The following is a 15,155-nucleotide window of genomic DNA, read 5'->3' on the forward strand; positions in this document are numbered from 1 at the left end:
ATGATGCTGCCACCCCCGTGATTCACGGTAGGGATGGTGTTCTTCGGCTTGCAAGCCTCCCTCTTTTTTCTCCAAACATGATGATGCTCATTATGGCCAAACAGTTCTAATATAGTTTCATCAGACCAGAGGACATTTCTCCAAAAAGTGCAATCTTTGTCCCCATGTGCAGTTGCAAACCGTAGTCTGGCTTTTTTATGGTTGTTTTGGAGCCGTGGCTTCTTCGTTGCTGAGCGGCTTTTCAGGTTATGTCGATATAGGACTTGTATTACTGTGGAAATAGATACTTTTGTACCTGTTTCCTCCAGCATCTTCACAAGGTCATTTTCTGTTGTTCTGGGATTGACTTGCACTTTTCACACCAAAGTACGTTCATATCTAGGAGGCAGAACGCGTCTCCTTCCTGAGCGGTATGATGGCTGCTTGGTCCCATGGTGTTTATACTTGCGTACTATTGTTTGTACAGATGAATGTGGTACCTTCAGGTGTTTGGAAATTGCTCCCAAGGATGAACCAGACTTGTGGAGGTCTACAATTTTTTTTCTGAGGTCTTGATTTCTTTGATTTTCCCATGATGTCAAGCAGAGGCACTGAGTTTGAAGGTAGGCCTTGAAATACATCCACAGGTACACCTCCAATTGACTCAAATTGCTTCTCAGAAGCTTCTAAAGCCATATGACATCATTTTCTGGAATTTTACAAGGTGTTTAAAGGCACAGTCAACTTAGTGTATGTAAACTTCTGACCCACTGGAATTGTGATACAGTGAATTATAAGTGAAATAATCTGTTTGTGAACATTTGCTGGAAAAATGACTTGTGTCATGCACAAAGTAGATGTCCCAACAGACTTGCCAAAACTACAGTTTGTTTACAAGAAATATGTGGAGTGGTTGAATAAAGAGTTTTAATGACTCCAACCTAAGTGTACATAAACTTCCACATCAACTGTATATCAGATTTTTTAAATATTTTAAATATTTGATCTTTACTCCTGAGAGACAGACCAAATCAAATTACTGAAAACATAACATTTTCATTGGTCTTCTCCCAAAAGCCAGAATGTCCTCACAAGCCCCTTCCCCTGCAATAAAACAAAGAGAGGGAACATTTTTAGTGGACAAACTTAGAAATTGCCTTCAATGTAAAAAGCTGTCAAAAGCAGCCAAAATTATTTTTATCCCATGCCCCAGCTGTGGCCAATCAACTAAAATGGCCGCTACTTTACAAACATGTTGCATGCTTTGTATGCTTTTGTGTATCCTCCTTAATAGATACAAATGAGAGGAGATAGGGGTCATACAAAAAGCAGTAACCCATTTGTTTAATTTGGATTTATCTTCTTCTCCATCTACAGAATGATCTGCAAAGTCCTAGCGGAATTGGTCCACTTGTATATGCTTTGTTAGCCTGAACCAGTGCATATACCTAAAGCCATCTCACCAAGCTATAGGGGAAACATATTTGTATCAGGTTTTTAGAATCGTCTCCCCTCACTTGGACACGAACCCTGGTTATATCACTAATGATATAAGATAAGGTACGATAAGATGTACTTTAATGTCCATTAACTCACAGGAAATGTGTCTTTATGCTCACAAGTCACAACCTTAAAAAGACAACCCATTCTTTTTGAAACCATGATTTCATTTAGCTGATGTCAGAGATGGGGGTTTAGAGGTAGGCCTAAGTGTAGGATGTTGTGGGTGTGTAAGTGAAGAGTGTCCCTCTATGATATTTATGTGTGTAAAGAGCTCCTGTACCTTCATGTGGATGTCTCCTCTCAGCTCACAGCGGAACGTCCTAAATGTGTCCAGGAGAGCTTTAGTGGAGCTGCTCACATGGATCTTCAATGCTGAAGAGGACAATAAAACACTTTCACAAACACTGACGATGACCTTACAGCCAAAACGTTCGTTTTTACTCTTGTCGCCTTTGAAATGAATAAATATCATCAAATAACCACTCTCTTTTTGGAGTGCCGACCCTCTACACGGAATGTTAGGTATTGATTTTGGCAAAAGCACCAATTCGGAATGCAGTGGTTTCAAGAACCTTTGAGAACAGCAGAGACATAATGAATACTGAAGAGAATAGTTGGTGGTAGTAGGAGTGCTTCTTACTGTAGCATACAGGGTTCATTATCAGAGTATTAGGAAGGGTGCACTTTGGATGAAAGGCAATAAAATAAAAATGATATTCCTTTTTTGGCAATAAAATATATATATTTCATTCGAGGCAGTGAAGGCACTCCAGCTTTAACTCCTAAAAGCCTTTATTTTGTATGTGATTTGCATATTTTCCTTGTAGACATTTTGAATGAAGGGAGACATTTTTTGATAGTATAGAAAGTCGTGATGTGAGCTTACGTGAGCCGTGCGACTCCATCCGCGAGGCAGTGTTAACTGTGTCTCCGAACAAACAGAACCGGGGCATCTTCAGTCCCACTACACCAGCCACACATGGACCTGAGAGACAGATTTTTAAAGGCCAAAACAGGGTGTGCTGGCGAACAGTTCGAAGCGGTTGGCTGTCCTATCGCCTCTGACCACAAAACAACATTTCCTGTTCATTTCCCAACGATTCTACATGATGAAATCGCCACACTTCATCAAAAACCCAGCAGATGATCTACTGCGGATGGCCGACGTACGTTAGGGTGTTTCTCATCCTTAAGACTACAGTTTATCTTAGTTTAGGATGTGCTTTGTACCTGAGTGGAGTCCAATGCGGACTTTGAGCTGCTGCTGGGGCACGTGTGGACTGTTGTACTGTCTCATGCCCCGCACCACTGCCAGAGACATGCGGGCGATCTCCTTCGCATGGTCGTCCCCGTTTCTAATGGGCAGGCCAGATACCACCATGTACGCGTCGCCAATGGTCTCCACCTGAAAAAGAGGATGGTAAAGGTCATCCATTTTGATGGGACAGTAGTCCATGTCGATCCCACTCAGATCAAGGAGATAAGATCATTTTATTGTCACAAAATGACAATTAGACTTCAGCGCTCTGGCCTACAGGGTAAAAAGGGTAAAAACAGACATATTACATGCATACAACATTACACACATTGAACAGTACATTTACAATCTATACAGCACAGGAGGCTGCTGAGGGGAGAACGGCTCCCAATAATGGCCGGAACGGAGCTATGGAATGGCATCAAACACATGGAAACCATTTAACAAGCAATATAGATGTAGGATCTTAATTTCAGCAAATGTGGATTAATATGCAGATTATAATTAATGGACATTTTTGTAGGGGTTGATACATTTTTCATTAGGGGAAATCAAGTCTGAAATTTCAAAGTGGAAATACAAACTTTAGATGCCCTTTTAAAACTCAAATACAGTACAAGTTTGCATTTCCTGCTTTGCTGGAACATTCTCAGCAACAAAATAGTGATCAAATTAAGATCCTACATCTGTGGATTGTTGGTCTACCTTGTAAACATCGTGGTGGTCGATGATATTGTCAAAGTACGTGTACAGGTCATTCAGCACGTTCACCACCTAAAGGGAAAGAAACTTTCAGCATTGAGGAATTTTTCGGTCTCATCCCACATGCATGAACACAGATGTAAGATCTTAATTTGAGCCAGTTCACTACAGCAGGAAAATAATCCCGCAGCAACCAATAATATGAATTATTATGCGGATTATAATTAATAGACATTTTTTGGGGGGGTTGATTACAAACTTCAGTAGCCTTTTTAAACCTCAAATACACTACAAGTTAGGGTAGTTCTTCTGCAACATGGTGATCAAATTAAGATCCTATATATGCACACACACACACACACAGCGGTGTGTATTCATGGTTGCCAAGGGAAGCCAAGCTTCCTCAAATATTTGATCAATAAAAATGTATTAATAATAATTTCTCTTTCATCTCTCTGTGTGTTCATCATTTTCATTTGGCCTCCCTTGAGAAAAAAATCTATAAAATAATTAGCCAATCATCATTGAGCTGAGCTCAACTGTGGGTTGTCCTGGCGCAGCAAATCGCCCCCAAGAGAGGTCAGTTTGGATTTGGCTTCACACCAATCAAATCACATCCTAAGCAAAACATCATAATGGTCAAAAAAACTTGTCTGTTTCTGGTCTGCTTGTGTTGATGTCCTGCGTTAGCTAGCTTGCTAAATCGGCCTATTCCTAAGCCATGGATGGAGATGTGGATTTGGCCTTGTGGTTTTGACTTCATTCTCTGTCCAGGCCAATGATTATGACAGAGATTCTGATCTAACCATAAATTCATATATTGTGTCACTGGCCTGAGAATTTGAAGTTACATATGTACAGTGGCAAGAAAAAGTATGTGAACCCTTAGGAATTACCTGTATTTCTGCATACATTGGTCATCAAATTTGATCTGATCTTCATCTAAGTCACAACAAAAGACAAACATAGTGTGCTTAAACTAATAACACACAAATTATTGTATTTTTCTTGCCTATATTGAATAGATAATTTAAACATTCACAGTGTAGGTTGGAAAAAGTATATGAAAACCTAGGTTAAGGACTTCTCCAAAAGCTAATTGGAGTCAGGAGTCAGCTAACCTGGAGTCCAATCAATGAGACGAGATTGGAGATGTTGGTTAGAGCTGCCTTGCTCTATAAAAAACTCTCAAAATTTGAGTTTGCTATTCACAAGAATCATTGCCTGATGTGAACCATGTCTCGAACAAAAGAGATCTTAGAAGACCTACGATTAAGAATTGTTGACTTGCATAAAGCTGGAAAGGGTTACAAAAGTATCTCTAAAAGCCTTGATGTTCATCAGTCCATGGTAAGACGAATTGTCTATAAGTGGAGAAAGTTCAGCACTGTTGCTACTCGCCCTAGGAGTGGCCATCCTGCAAAGATGACGGCAAGAGCACAGCGCAGAATGCTCAATGAGGTTAAGAAGAATCCTAGAGTGTCAGCTAAAGACTTACAGAAATCTCTGGAACATGCTAACATCTCTGTTGATGAGTCCACGATACGTAAAACAATAAAAAATAATGGTGTTCATGGGAGGACACGACGGAAGAAGCCACCGCTGTCCATAAAAAATATTGCTGCACGTCTGAAGTTTGCAAAAGTGCACCTGGATGTTCCACAGTGCTACTGGCAAAATATTCTGTGGACAGATAAACTACAGTTGAGTTGTTTAGAAGGAACACACAACACTCTGAAGAAAAAAAGGCACAGCACACCAACATCAAAACATCATCCCAACTGTAAAGTATGGTGGAGGGAGCATCATGGTTTGGGGCTGCTTTGCTGCCTCAGGGCCTGGACAGCTTGCTATCATCGACGGAAAATTGAATTCCCAAGTTTATCAAGACATTTTGCAGAAGGATGTTAGGCTATCTGTCCGCCAACTGAAGCTCAACAGAAGTTGTGTGATGCAACAGGACAACGTCCCAAAACACAGAAGTAAATCAACAACAAAATGGCTTCAACAGAAGAAAATAAGCCTTCTGGAGTGGCCCAGTCAGAGTCCTGACCTCAACCCAATTGAGATGCTGTGGCATGACCTCAAGAGAGCGGTTCACACCAGACATCCCAAGAATATTGCTGAATTGAAACAGTTTTGTAAAGAGGAATGGTCCAAAATTCCTCCTGACCGTTGTGCAGGTCTGATCCGCAACTATAGAAAACGTTTGGTTGAGGTTAACCAGTTATTAAATCCAAGGGTTCAGATAGTTTTTCCACACTGCACTGTGAATGTTTACACAGTGTGTTCAATAAAGTCCAAAAAAGCATAATTGTTTGTGTGTTATTAGTTCAAGCAGACTGCCTAGTAGGCTAACGTTAACTAGCTAGTTAACTTAGCTGGTTGATTGCTGCCCACGCGAGTAAGTTAGGCTAGCAGGCATTTTAGCTAGGTAGCCTATGAAAACTAAAAGTAAAATCATACTGTATGACAGAACCATAGACCGTTTTGCCAACACTAAAGAAAGGAGGATGGCATTGGCGTTCAACTAGTCTACAAGTAGGTGAGTCAAAAAAACTGGTTTTACTTGCGCGCACACACACACACACACACACACACACACACACACACACACACACACACACACACACACACACACACAGAGAGAGAGAAATCAGTACCATGGACAGCCAAGTGATATTTAGCAACACTGATTGGAATAAATTGTTTTTGGAATCATTACGTTTTCTTTCAATGTATTACACTGAGCATATACAACCTTGTTGATTTGATGATGTTTAAAAGTTTAAGTGTAAATAGTGCTGGAATAGCAGAGGCAGTGCTCCTGTTGTCTTTGTGATGACTTACAGTAACTCCAGTAGTTACAGTAGCCTTTCAGAAAGTATTCAGACCCCTAGCCTTTTCTACACATTGTTACGTTACAGCCTTATTCTAAAATAGATTGAATAGTTTTTTTTCCATCAATCTACACAGAACACCCCATTATGACAAAGCAAACACAGGTTTTTAGAAATGTTTGCTAATTTATCATTCAAACTCTTTCCTCAGTACTTTGAAGCACCTTTGGCAGCGACTACAGCCTCGAGTCTTCTTGGGTATGTGGCTACAAGCTTGGCACATCTGTACTTGTGGAGTTTCTCCCATTCTTCTCTGTGGATCCTCTCAAGCTCTGTCAGGTTGGATTGGGAGAGTTGCTGCACATTTCCAGGTCACTCCAGAGATGTTCGATCAGGTTCAAGTCTGGGCTCTGGCTGGGCCACTCAAGGACATTCAGAGTCTTGTCCCTAAGCCACAGCCTGCGTTGTCTTGGCTGTGTGCTTAGGGTCGTTTTCCTGTTGGAAGGTGAACCTTCGACCCAGTCTGAGGTCCTGAGCACTCTGGAGCAGGTTTTTATCAATGATCTCTCTGTACTTTGCTGATGCTGCCACCACCATGCTTCACTGTAGTAATGGTGCCAGGTTTCCTCCAGACGTGATACTTGGCATTCAGGCCAAAGAGTTCAATCTTGGTTTCAGCAGACCAGAACATCATGTTTTTAGGTGCCTTTTGGCAAACTCCAAGTGGGCTGTCAGGTGCCTTTTACTGAGGAGTGGCTTCCGTCTGGCCACTCTACCATAAAGGCCTGATTGGTGAAGTGGTGCAGAAATGGTTGTCCTTCTGGAAGGTTTTCCCATCTCCACAGAAGAACTCTGGAGCTCTGTCAGAGTGACCATTGGGTTCTTGGTCACCTCCCTGACCAAAGCCCTCTTCCTCGATTGTTCATAGGAAAGCTCCTGTCTCGCTACTCGTCTCGGAGCTCTACGGACAATTCCTTCAACTTCATGGCTTGGTTTTTGCTGTGATATGCACTGTCAACTCTGGTACCTTTTGTAGACAGTTGTGCTCCTTTCCAAATCATGTCTAATCAATTTAATTTAACACAGGTGGATTCCAATCAACTTGTAGGAACATCTCAAGGATGATCGATGGAAACAGGTTGCACCTGAGCTCAATCTCGAGCCGCATAGCAAAGGGTCTTAATATTTATGTAAATAATGTATTTCTGTTTTTTTTTAATCCTAAATTTGCAAAAACGTTTTTGATTTGTCATTATGGGGTATGGTGTGTAGATTGCTGAATTATACACTGCTCAAAAAAATAAAGGGAACACTAAAATAACACATCCTAGATCTGAATGAATGAAATATTCTTATTAAATACTTTTTTCTTTACGTAGTTGAATGTGCTGACAACAAAATCACACAAAAATGATCAATGGAAATCAAATGTATCAACCCATGGAGGTCTGGATTTGGAGTCACACTCAAAATTAAAGTGGAAAACCACACTACAGGCTGATCCAACTTTGATGTAATGTCCTTAAAACAAGTCAAAATGAGGCTCAGTAGTGTGTGTGGCCTCCACGTGCCTGTATGACCTCCCTACAATGCCTGGGCATGCTCCTGATGAGGTAGCAGATGGTCTCCTGAGGGATCTCCTCCCAGACCTGGACTAAAGCATCCGCCAACTCCTGGACAGTCTGTGGTGTTGGTGGATGGAGCGAGACATGATGTCCCAGATGTGCTCAATTGGATTCAGGTCTGGGGAACGGGCGGGCCAGTCCATAGCATCAATGCCTTCCTCTTGCAGGAACTGGTGACACACTCCAGCCACATGAGGTCTAGCATTGTCTTGCATTAGGAGGAACCCAGGGCCAACCGCACCAGCATATGGTCTCACAAGGGGTCTGAGGATCTCATCTCGGTACCTAATGGCAGTCGGGCTACCTCTGTCGAGCACATGGAGGGCTCTGCGTCCCCCCAAAGAAATGCCACCCCACACCATGACTGACCCACTGCCAAACCGGTCATGCTGGAGGATGTTGCAGGCAGCAGAACGTTCTCCACGGCATCTCCAGACTCTGTCACGTCTGTCACAAGTGCTCAGTGTGAACCTGCTTTCATCTGTGAAGAGCACAGGGCGCCAGTGGCGAATTTGCCAATCTTGGTGTTCTCTGGCAAATGCCAAACGTCCTGCACGGTGCTGGGCTGTAAGCACAACCCCCACCTGTGGTCTTCGGGCCCTCATACCACCCTCATGGAGTCTGTTTATGAGCGTTTGAGCAGACACATGCACATTTGTGGCCTGCTGGAGGTAATTTTGCAGGGCTCTGGCAGTGCTCCTCCTGTTCCTCCTTGCACAAAGGCGGAGGTAGCGGTCCTGCTGCTGGGTTGTTGCCCTCCTACGGCCTCCTCCTCATCTCCTGATGTACTGGCCTGTCTCCTGGTAGCGCCTCCATGCTCTGGACACTACGCTGACAGACACAGCAAACCTTCTTGCCACAGCTCGCATTGATGTGCCATCCTGGATGAGCTGCACTACCTGAGCCACTTGTGTGGGTTGTAGACTCCGTCTCATAATACCACTAGAGTGAAAGCACCGCCAGCATTCAATAGTGACCAAAACATCAGCCAGGAAGCATAGGAACTGAGAAGTGGTCTGTGGTCACCACCTGCAGAACCACTCCTTTAATTTAATTGTTGTCTATTCCATTTGCACAACAGCATGTGAAATTTATTGTCAATCAGTGCTGCTTCCTAAGTAGACAGTTTGATTTCACAGAAGTGTGATTGACTTGGAGTTACATTGTGTTGTTTAAGTGTTCCCTTTATTTTTATGAGCAGTGTATATATTTTTTAAATCCATTTTAGAATACGTCTGTAACATAACAAAATGTGGAAAAAGTCACGGGGTCTGAATACTTTGAAGTAAACTGTCGAAAACATGAACTTGCTTGACCATGTTACAGGTCATATAACTGTTCGTTAAATGCAATATTTGCTTGGTGGACTTCACCGGACAGATGTTGCTCTCCAGTTTTGTGACGTATCTGTAGTTGAATTTGTTCCTCCACTGTGTGACTGTCCTCTTTTTGTTGTCACGGCCTTATTGTATATCACGGTGGCATATGAACTAATGGGTTATAGAGCAAACGGCACAAACACCACAACAGGTTGTAATATGGCTTTTTTTTACTGGCTTGGCATCCCCATAGATTTGACCTAAGCACCGCTAATGCACATACACACAGAAATACACATGGAGGTGACAAACATTTTCCGCTGAGATGCAGCTGTGTGTGTTACATCCAGAAATATCAGGCGTCTATGCGTCAGTTCCACTCTTTGTTTGAGTCTGACACCTTAGGTTACAAGTGACTGACCCAGTAATAGCACCAGCCCCCAGGGGAAATATCAATACACTGTCTGTCTGTATCCATTTTACCATCGTATGCTACAGTATCGTTTAACTACAGCCAATGTCTGCGTTCCAAATGGCACCGGATTCTCTATTTAGTGTACTACTTCTGAGGAGTGTCCATAGGGTTCTGGTCAAAAGTATGGCAATAGATGGGATGTTTGAGATGCACAGTATGTGCACCTATACACACACTACTGAGAAGTGCTAAGCATAGATACTGGATTCGGAACTGTGTGGGAAAGGACATTGTGAAAAGAAAATGTCCCAGCCAGCACAGTACCATTCGGGTCGGTCAATAGTGTGAAAAGGGTACTAATCTTTCATGCAGAAAGCTACAGAAAAACCAGCTTAATGTGCGAAAGGATGTATCCTGTTTCAGCTGCTGTTCAAATGAAAGAGAACAGCGTTTCTGCAATGTCTATGATGTGTTACGAATGTCTTTTGATGTCTTATAAATGTGTTACGAATGCATTTTAATGTTATGAATGGCTTACGATGTGCTATAAATGCATTATGCATGTGTTTTTAATGTATTATTTAATGCATTTAATGTATGATGTCTTATGATGTGTTGTGATGTGTTCTGATGTCCGTTACAGTACAGGTGCTCCCTCCCAGACCTCTCTCCAATGCGAAAGACACACGCCTACCACAAAAACTGCAGCTCCACTTTTGAGTACTTGGACTATGGGTTGAACACTTACTGACACTTAAGACATTTCAGCTTTGAATTTTTAATTTATTTGTAAACATTTCTAAAAACATAATTCTACTTAGTAACGATGGGGTACTGTGTGTAGATTACTGACACAAAATCTCAGTTAAATCCATTTTAAATTCAGGCTGTAACAACAAAATATGGAAAAAGTCAAGGGGTGTGAATACTTTCTGAAGGCATTGTAGCTCTTCTCATCTTTCTATATTAATTCATTAAAGTCTGTGTCCCAAATGGCACCTTATTCCCTATATATTCAAAGTTGGGGTCCCCTCATGGGGTCGCGGGGGAACTGCAGTGCGGTCGCCAAATAAAAAATACATAATTTAGGGACAAAAAAACCAAGAGTACATGTTATTGTATGGGGCAATATACAAAAATGTTTGAGAATGCATTGAATTGAAGGTTATTTGTTGATGTAAAAATCTAAATGTATCAAGTTTAAGGTTGTATAATGAGATCTGAGTCTCCAGGTCTCCGCTGTTCGAATAGTTTGAATAACACTGCCCTATAAAGTGCAGTACATTGACCAGAGCCCTATAACCCCATTTTAGACACATGCACCCTCGAAATCTAGTTCCCCTTTCAGTGTGCGGAGACAGGAAGTTCAAGGTCATCTGACTACCTGCATTGGCGTGAGACTGGCCGACATGGCGGTGAATCCTTCGATGTCACTGAAATAGATGGTGACAGAGTCGTAGGTTTCCGCCCGCACCGTCTTCCCAGCAATCAGCTGGACAGCCACCGATCTATAAATACAGAAACCAAATCTAAACAGACACACACAGACAGACAGAAGCACTTGCACACATACATGGAGGGATCGCAAGAACTTCGCACTGCTTCTAAAAGTGGACAATGATACTCTGGTGTTTCATATACACAAGATCATGTTGTCATCCACCCCCACCCAGGTGTCCACAAGACAGGCTGCTAGCCAAAGGAGAGGCAGACATGATACCAGCAAAAAAAGAAAGACAGACACAAAGAGAGAAATAAAGACAGATTTTTTTTTTTTTTTAAAAGGTTGCTCATTTACAATCAACAAACCTTCTTTCCTCATCTGCATCGAAACCGAAAGGAGACAAGTGTGTGTGGGAGTGTGTTACCGTGGCAACATCTGGGTGAGGAGGCCCTCGGCCCTCCTCTTCTCCTCCAGGAGCTGGGCGGTGCGCTCGCTGACCACCTCCTCCAGGTTGGTGGCATACTGCTCCATGCGGGACAGCAGGTCATCCAGAATGTTCTCGCCCACGCTGGTGGGTGACACACAATTACATGAGCAAATAACACACACTTGTGCAGCACAAACGTATACAGTGCATTCGGAAAGTATTCAGACCCCTTGACTTTTTCCACATTTTGATACATTACAGCCCTACCCCCCCCCCCTCCCCCCAATCATTCTACACACAATATCTCATAATGACAAAGCAAAAACAGGTTTGTAGACATTTCTGCTAATTTATAAAGAATAGGTTGGATGGGGAACGTCGCTGAACAGCTATTTTCAGGTCTCTCCAAAGATGTTAGATCGGTTTCAAGTCCGGGTTCTGGCTAGGCAACTCAGGGACATTCAAACTCATCATGAAGCCACTCCTGCGTTGTCTTGGCTGTGTACATAGGGCCATTGTCCTGTTGGAAGGTGAACTTTCACCCAAGTCTGAGGTCCTGAGTGCTCTGGAGCAAGTTTTCATCAAGGATCTCTCTGTACTTTGCTCCGTTAATCTTTCCCCCGGTCCTGACTAGTCTCCCAGTCCCTGCCTTTGAAAACCATCCCCACAGCATGATTCTGTCACCACGCTTCACCTTAGGGATGGTGCAAGGTTTCCTCCAAACGTGACGCTTGGCATTCAGGCCAAAGAGTTCAATCTTGGTTTCATCAGACAATAGAGTCTTGTTTCCACTGATTGCTCAGTTTGGCCGGGTGACCAGCTCTAGGAAGAGTCTTGGTGGTTAAAACTTCTTTCATTTAAGAATGATGGAGGCCGCTGTGTTCTTGGGGACCTTCAATGCTGCATAATTTTTGTGGTACCCTTCTCCAGATCTGTGCCTCGACACAATCCTGTCTCGGAGCTTTATGGACAATTCCATTGACTTCCACCCGGCACAGCCAGAAGAGGACTGGCCACCCCACATATGCTCTCTCTAATTCTCTCTTTCTTTCTCTCTCTCAGAGGACCTGAGCCCTAGGACCATGCCCCAGGACTACCTGACATGATGACTCCTTGCTGTCCCCAGTCCACCTGACCGTGCTGCTGCTCCAGTTTCAACTGTTCTGCCTTATTATTATACGACCATGCTGGTCATTTATGAACATTTGAACATCTTGGCCATGTTCTGTTATAATCTCCACCCGGCACAGCCAGAAGAAGACTGGCCATCCCACATAGCCTGGTTCCTCTCTAGGTTTCTTCCTAGGTTTTGGCCTTTCTAGGGAGTTTTTCCTAGCCACCGTGCTTCTACACCTGCATTGCTTGCTGTTTGGGGTTTTAGGCTGGGTTTCTGTACAGCACTTTGAGATATCAGCTGATGTACGAAGGGCTATATAAATAAATTTGATTTGATTTGATTCACGGCTTGGTTTTTGCTCTGACATGCAGTCAACTGTGGGACCTTATAGACAGGTGTGTGCCTTTCCAAATCATGTACAATCAATTGAATTTACCACAGGTGGACTCCAAATCAAGTTTTAGAAACATCTCAAAGATGATCAATGGAAACAGGATGCACCTGAGTTCAATTTTTAATCTCATAGCAAAGGGTCATAATACTTATTTTAAAAAACAGATACCTTATTTCCATGTTTACATTTGTTGCAAAATACATTTGCAACAAAAATCTAAAAACCTGTGTTCGCTTTGTCATTATGGATTATTGTTTGTAGATTGATGAGATTTTTATTTATTTGATCAATTTTAGAATAAGGCTGTAACGTAACAAAATGTAGGAAAAGGGAACGGGTCTGAATACTTTCTTAACCTCTCTAGGTTAGGGGGCAGCATTCGGAATTTTGGATGAAAAGCATGCCCAAATTAAACGGCCTGCTACTCGGGCCCAGAAGATATTATATGCATATAACTGGTAGATTTGGATAGAAAACGCTCTAACGTTTCCAAAACAGCTAAAATAGTGTCTGTGAGTATAACATAACTGATTTAGCAGGTGAAAACCTGAGAAAAATCCATTCAGGAAGTAGTTTTGTTTCTGTTTTTGAAGTTTTCTATTCAATGTCATTACAGTATCCATTGACTTAGGACTCCATTTGCAGTTCCTATGCCTTGCACTAGATGTCAACAGTCTTTAGAAATCGTTTCAGGCTTGTATTCTTATAAATGAGAGAGTAAGACCAGTCTGAACGAGTGGACCCTAACGTGACGCAGAGTTTTTTCAGGCGCATGTGCATTTCTTGTTTACCTTTTATATTGACAAAGTTATTGTCCGGTTGAAATATTATAGATAATTTAGGCTAAAAAAACAACCTGAGGATTGAATATAAACATCGGTTGACATGTTTCTATGAACTTTACAGATAAAAATTTGATTTTTTTTCCGGATTGTTTTGACTGAGGGTTACTGAAGAATACGCGCTAACAAAACGGTTTTTGGATATAAAGAGACTTCATCGAACAAAAGGAACATTTATTGAGTAAATGAATGTCTTCAGATTGCCACCATATGAAGATCATCAAAGGTAAGGGATTCATTTTATCTCTATTTCTGAGTTTTGTAACGCTTCTGCTTGGCTGGTTACTGTTTGTAATAATTTGTCAACTGGGCTATGTTCTGGGCTAGGTATGTTCTGGGCTAGGTATGCTTTCGCCGAAAAGCATTTTATAAACATGACACTGTGGTTAGTTTAACAAGAAGTTAATCTTTAAACCTATGTAAAATATGTTTTGTTTTCTGAATTTTTATAATGAACATTTCTATAATTGAATTTGGCGCTCTGCAACCTCACTGGATGTTGGCCAGATGTATACCCTAGAGAGGATAATGCACTGTACATGCATGCACACACAAAAACATACACGCATACAGTATGAACTCAGAAACACACACACAAACAAACACAGACAATGGCACATGCACACATGCACAGATGAAGGTGCGCTCATAGGCACAGGCACACACACACACTACAGGAAAGGGTATTAGTTGGATGCTCAAAGGAAGTTTGGTTGGTTGTCACATGGATATGCATGTGTATTTCCTCTGTACATCTCCTCTCCTTATCTGTTGCTCCCCATGCTACCTTCTCCTCCTTTCCTTTTCTCTCCCTCCTTCTCTGAGCAGGATTAATGTCATGATGCATGTTGACAGTGCCTGTCCCTAGAGACGTTGTGTGTGTGTTGTGTGTGTGTGTGTTGTGTGTGTGTGCTGCACTGCATGTCCCTCTCTCTCTCTCTCTCTCTCTCTCTCTCTCTCTCTCTCTCTCTCTCTCTCTCTCTCTCTCTCTCTCTCTCTCTCTTTCCCAGGAGTCTGCCCTGTTTTATCCCTAACCTGTATGATGGAGCCTCCACCACTCTGCAACTCTCTATTGTTCTTTCCTAGTACATCACCTGGGTTCAAGTAGTATTGGTTTGCTATTCAAATACGTTGAGCGTTTGCTTCAGCCTGCATGCAGTGCCAGTTGGACATGGTTGAACATTTTGGGACAATTTTATTGGTTCTATTGTGCCAGGCATGCACGGATAAAGTGTCTGAAAGAAAACAAATATTATTTGAACCCAGTCTGTGTGTAACGTGGCAAACCGC

The 15,155-nt window shown here is 42.3% G+C and overlaps 1 protein-coding gene across 2 annotated transcripts in view; it reads right to left on the reverse strand.

Moving 5' to 3' along the window:
• Positions 1-882: 882 nt before the first annotated feature.
• si:dkey-37g12.1 (atrial natriuretic peptide receptor 1) overlaps positions 883-15,155 on the reverse strand; it is a 32,095-nt gene continuing 17,822 nt past the window's right edge. Inside the window, exons 21-27 of one of the 2 annotated variants that reach the window (XM_020497077.2) lie at positions 11,510-11,653; positions 11,026-11,149; positions 3,446-3,514; positions 2,713-2,887; positions 2,369-2,467; positions 1,763-1,854; positions 883-1,083 (exon numbers count right to left, since the gene is read on the reverse strand). In XM_020497077.2, coding sequence (XP_020352666.1) covers positions 1,036-1,083; positions 1,763-1,854; positions 2,369-2,467; positions 2,713-2,887; positions 3,446-3,514; positions 11,026-11,149; positions 11,510-11,653 — 751 coding nt within the window. In that variant the 3' untranslated portion in view covers positions 883-1,035. The remainder of the gene's footprint in view (positions 1,084-1,762; positions 1,855-2,368; positions 2,468-2,712; positions 2,888-3,445; positions 3,515-11,025; positions 11,150-11,509; positions 11,654-15,155) is intronic. The other variant, XM_020497078.2, reaches the window with a different exon arrangement.

Source organism: Oncorhynchus kisutch, linkage group LG12 (genome assembly GCF_002021735.2).
Source record: "Oncorhynchus kisutch isolate 150728-3 linkage group LG12, Okis_V2, whole genome shotgun sequence".
In the NCBI taxonomy this organism is placed as follows: domain Eukaryota; kingdom Metazoa; phylum Chordata; class Actinopteri; order Salmoniformes; family Salmonidae; genus Oncorhynchus; species Oncorhynchus kisutch.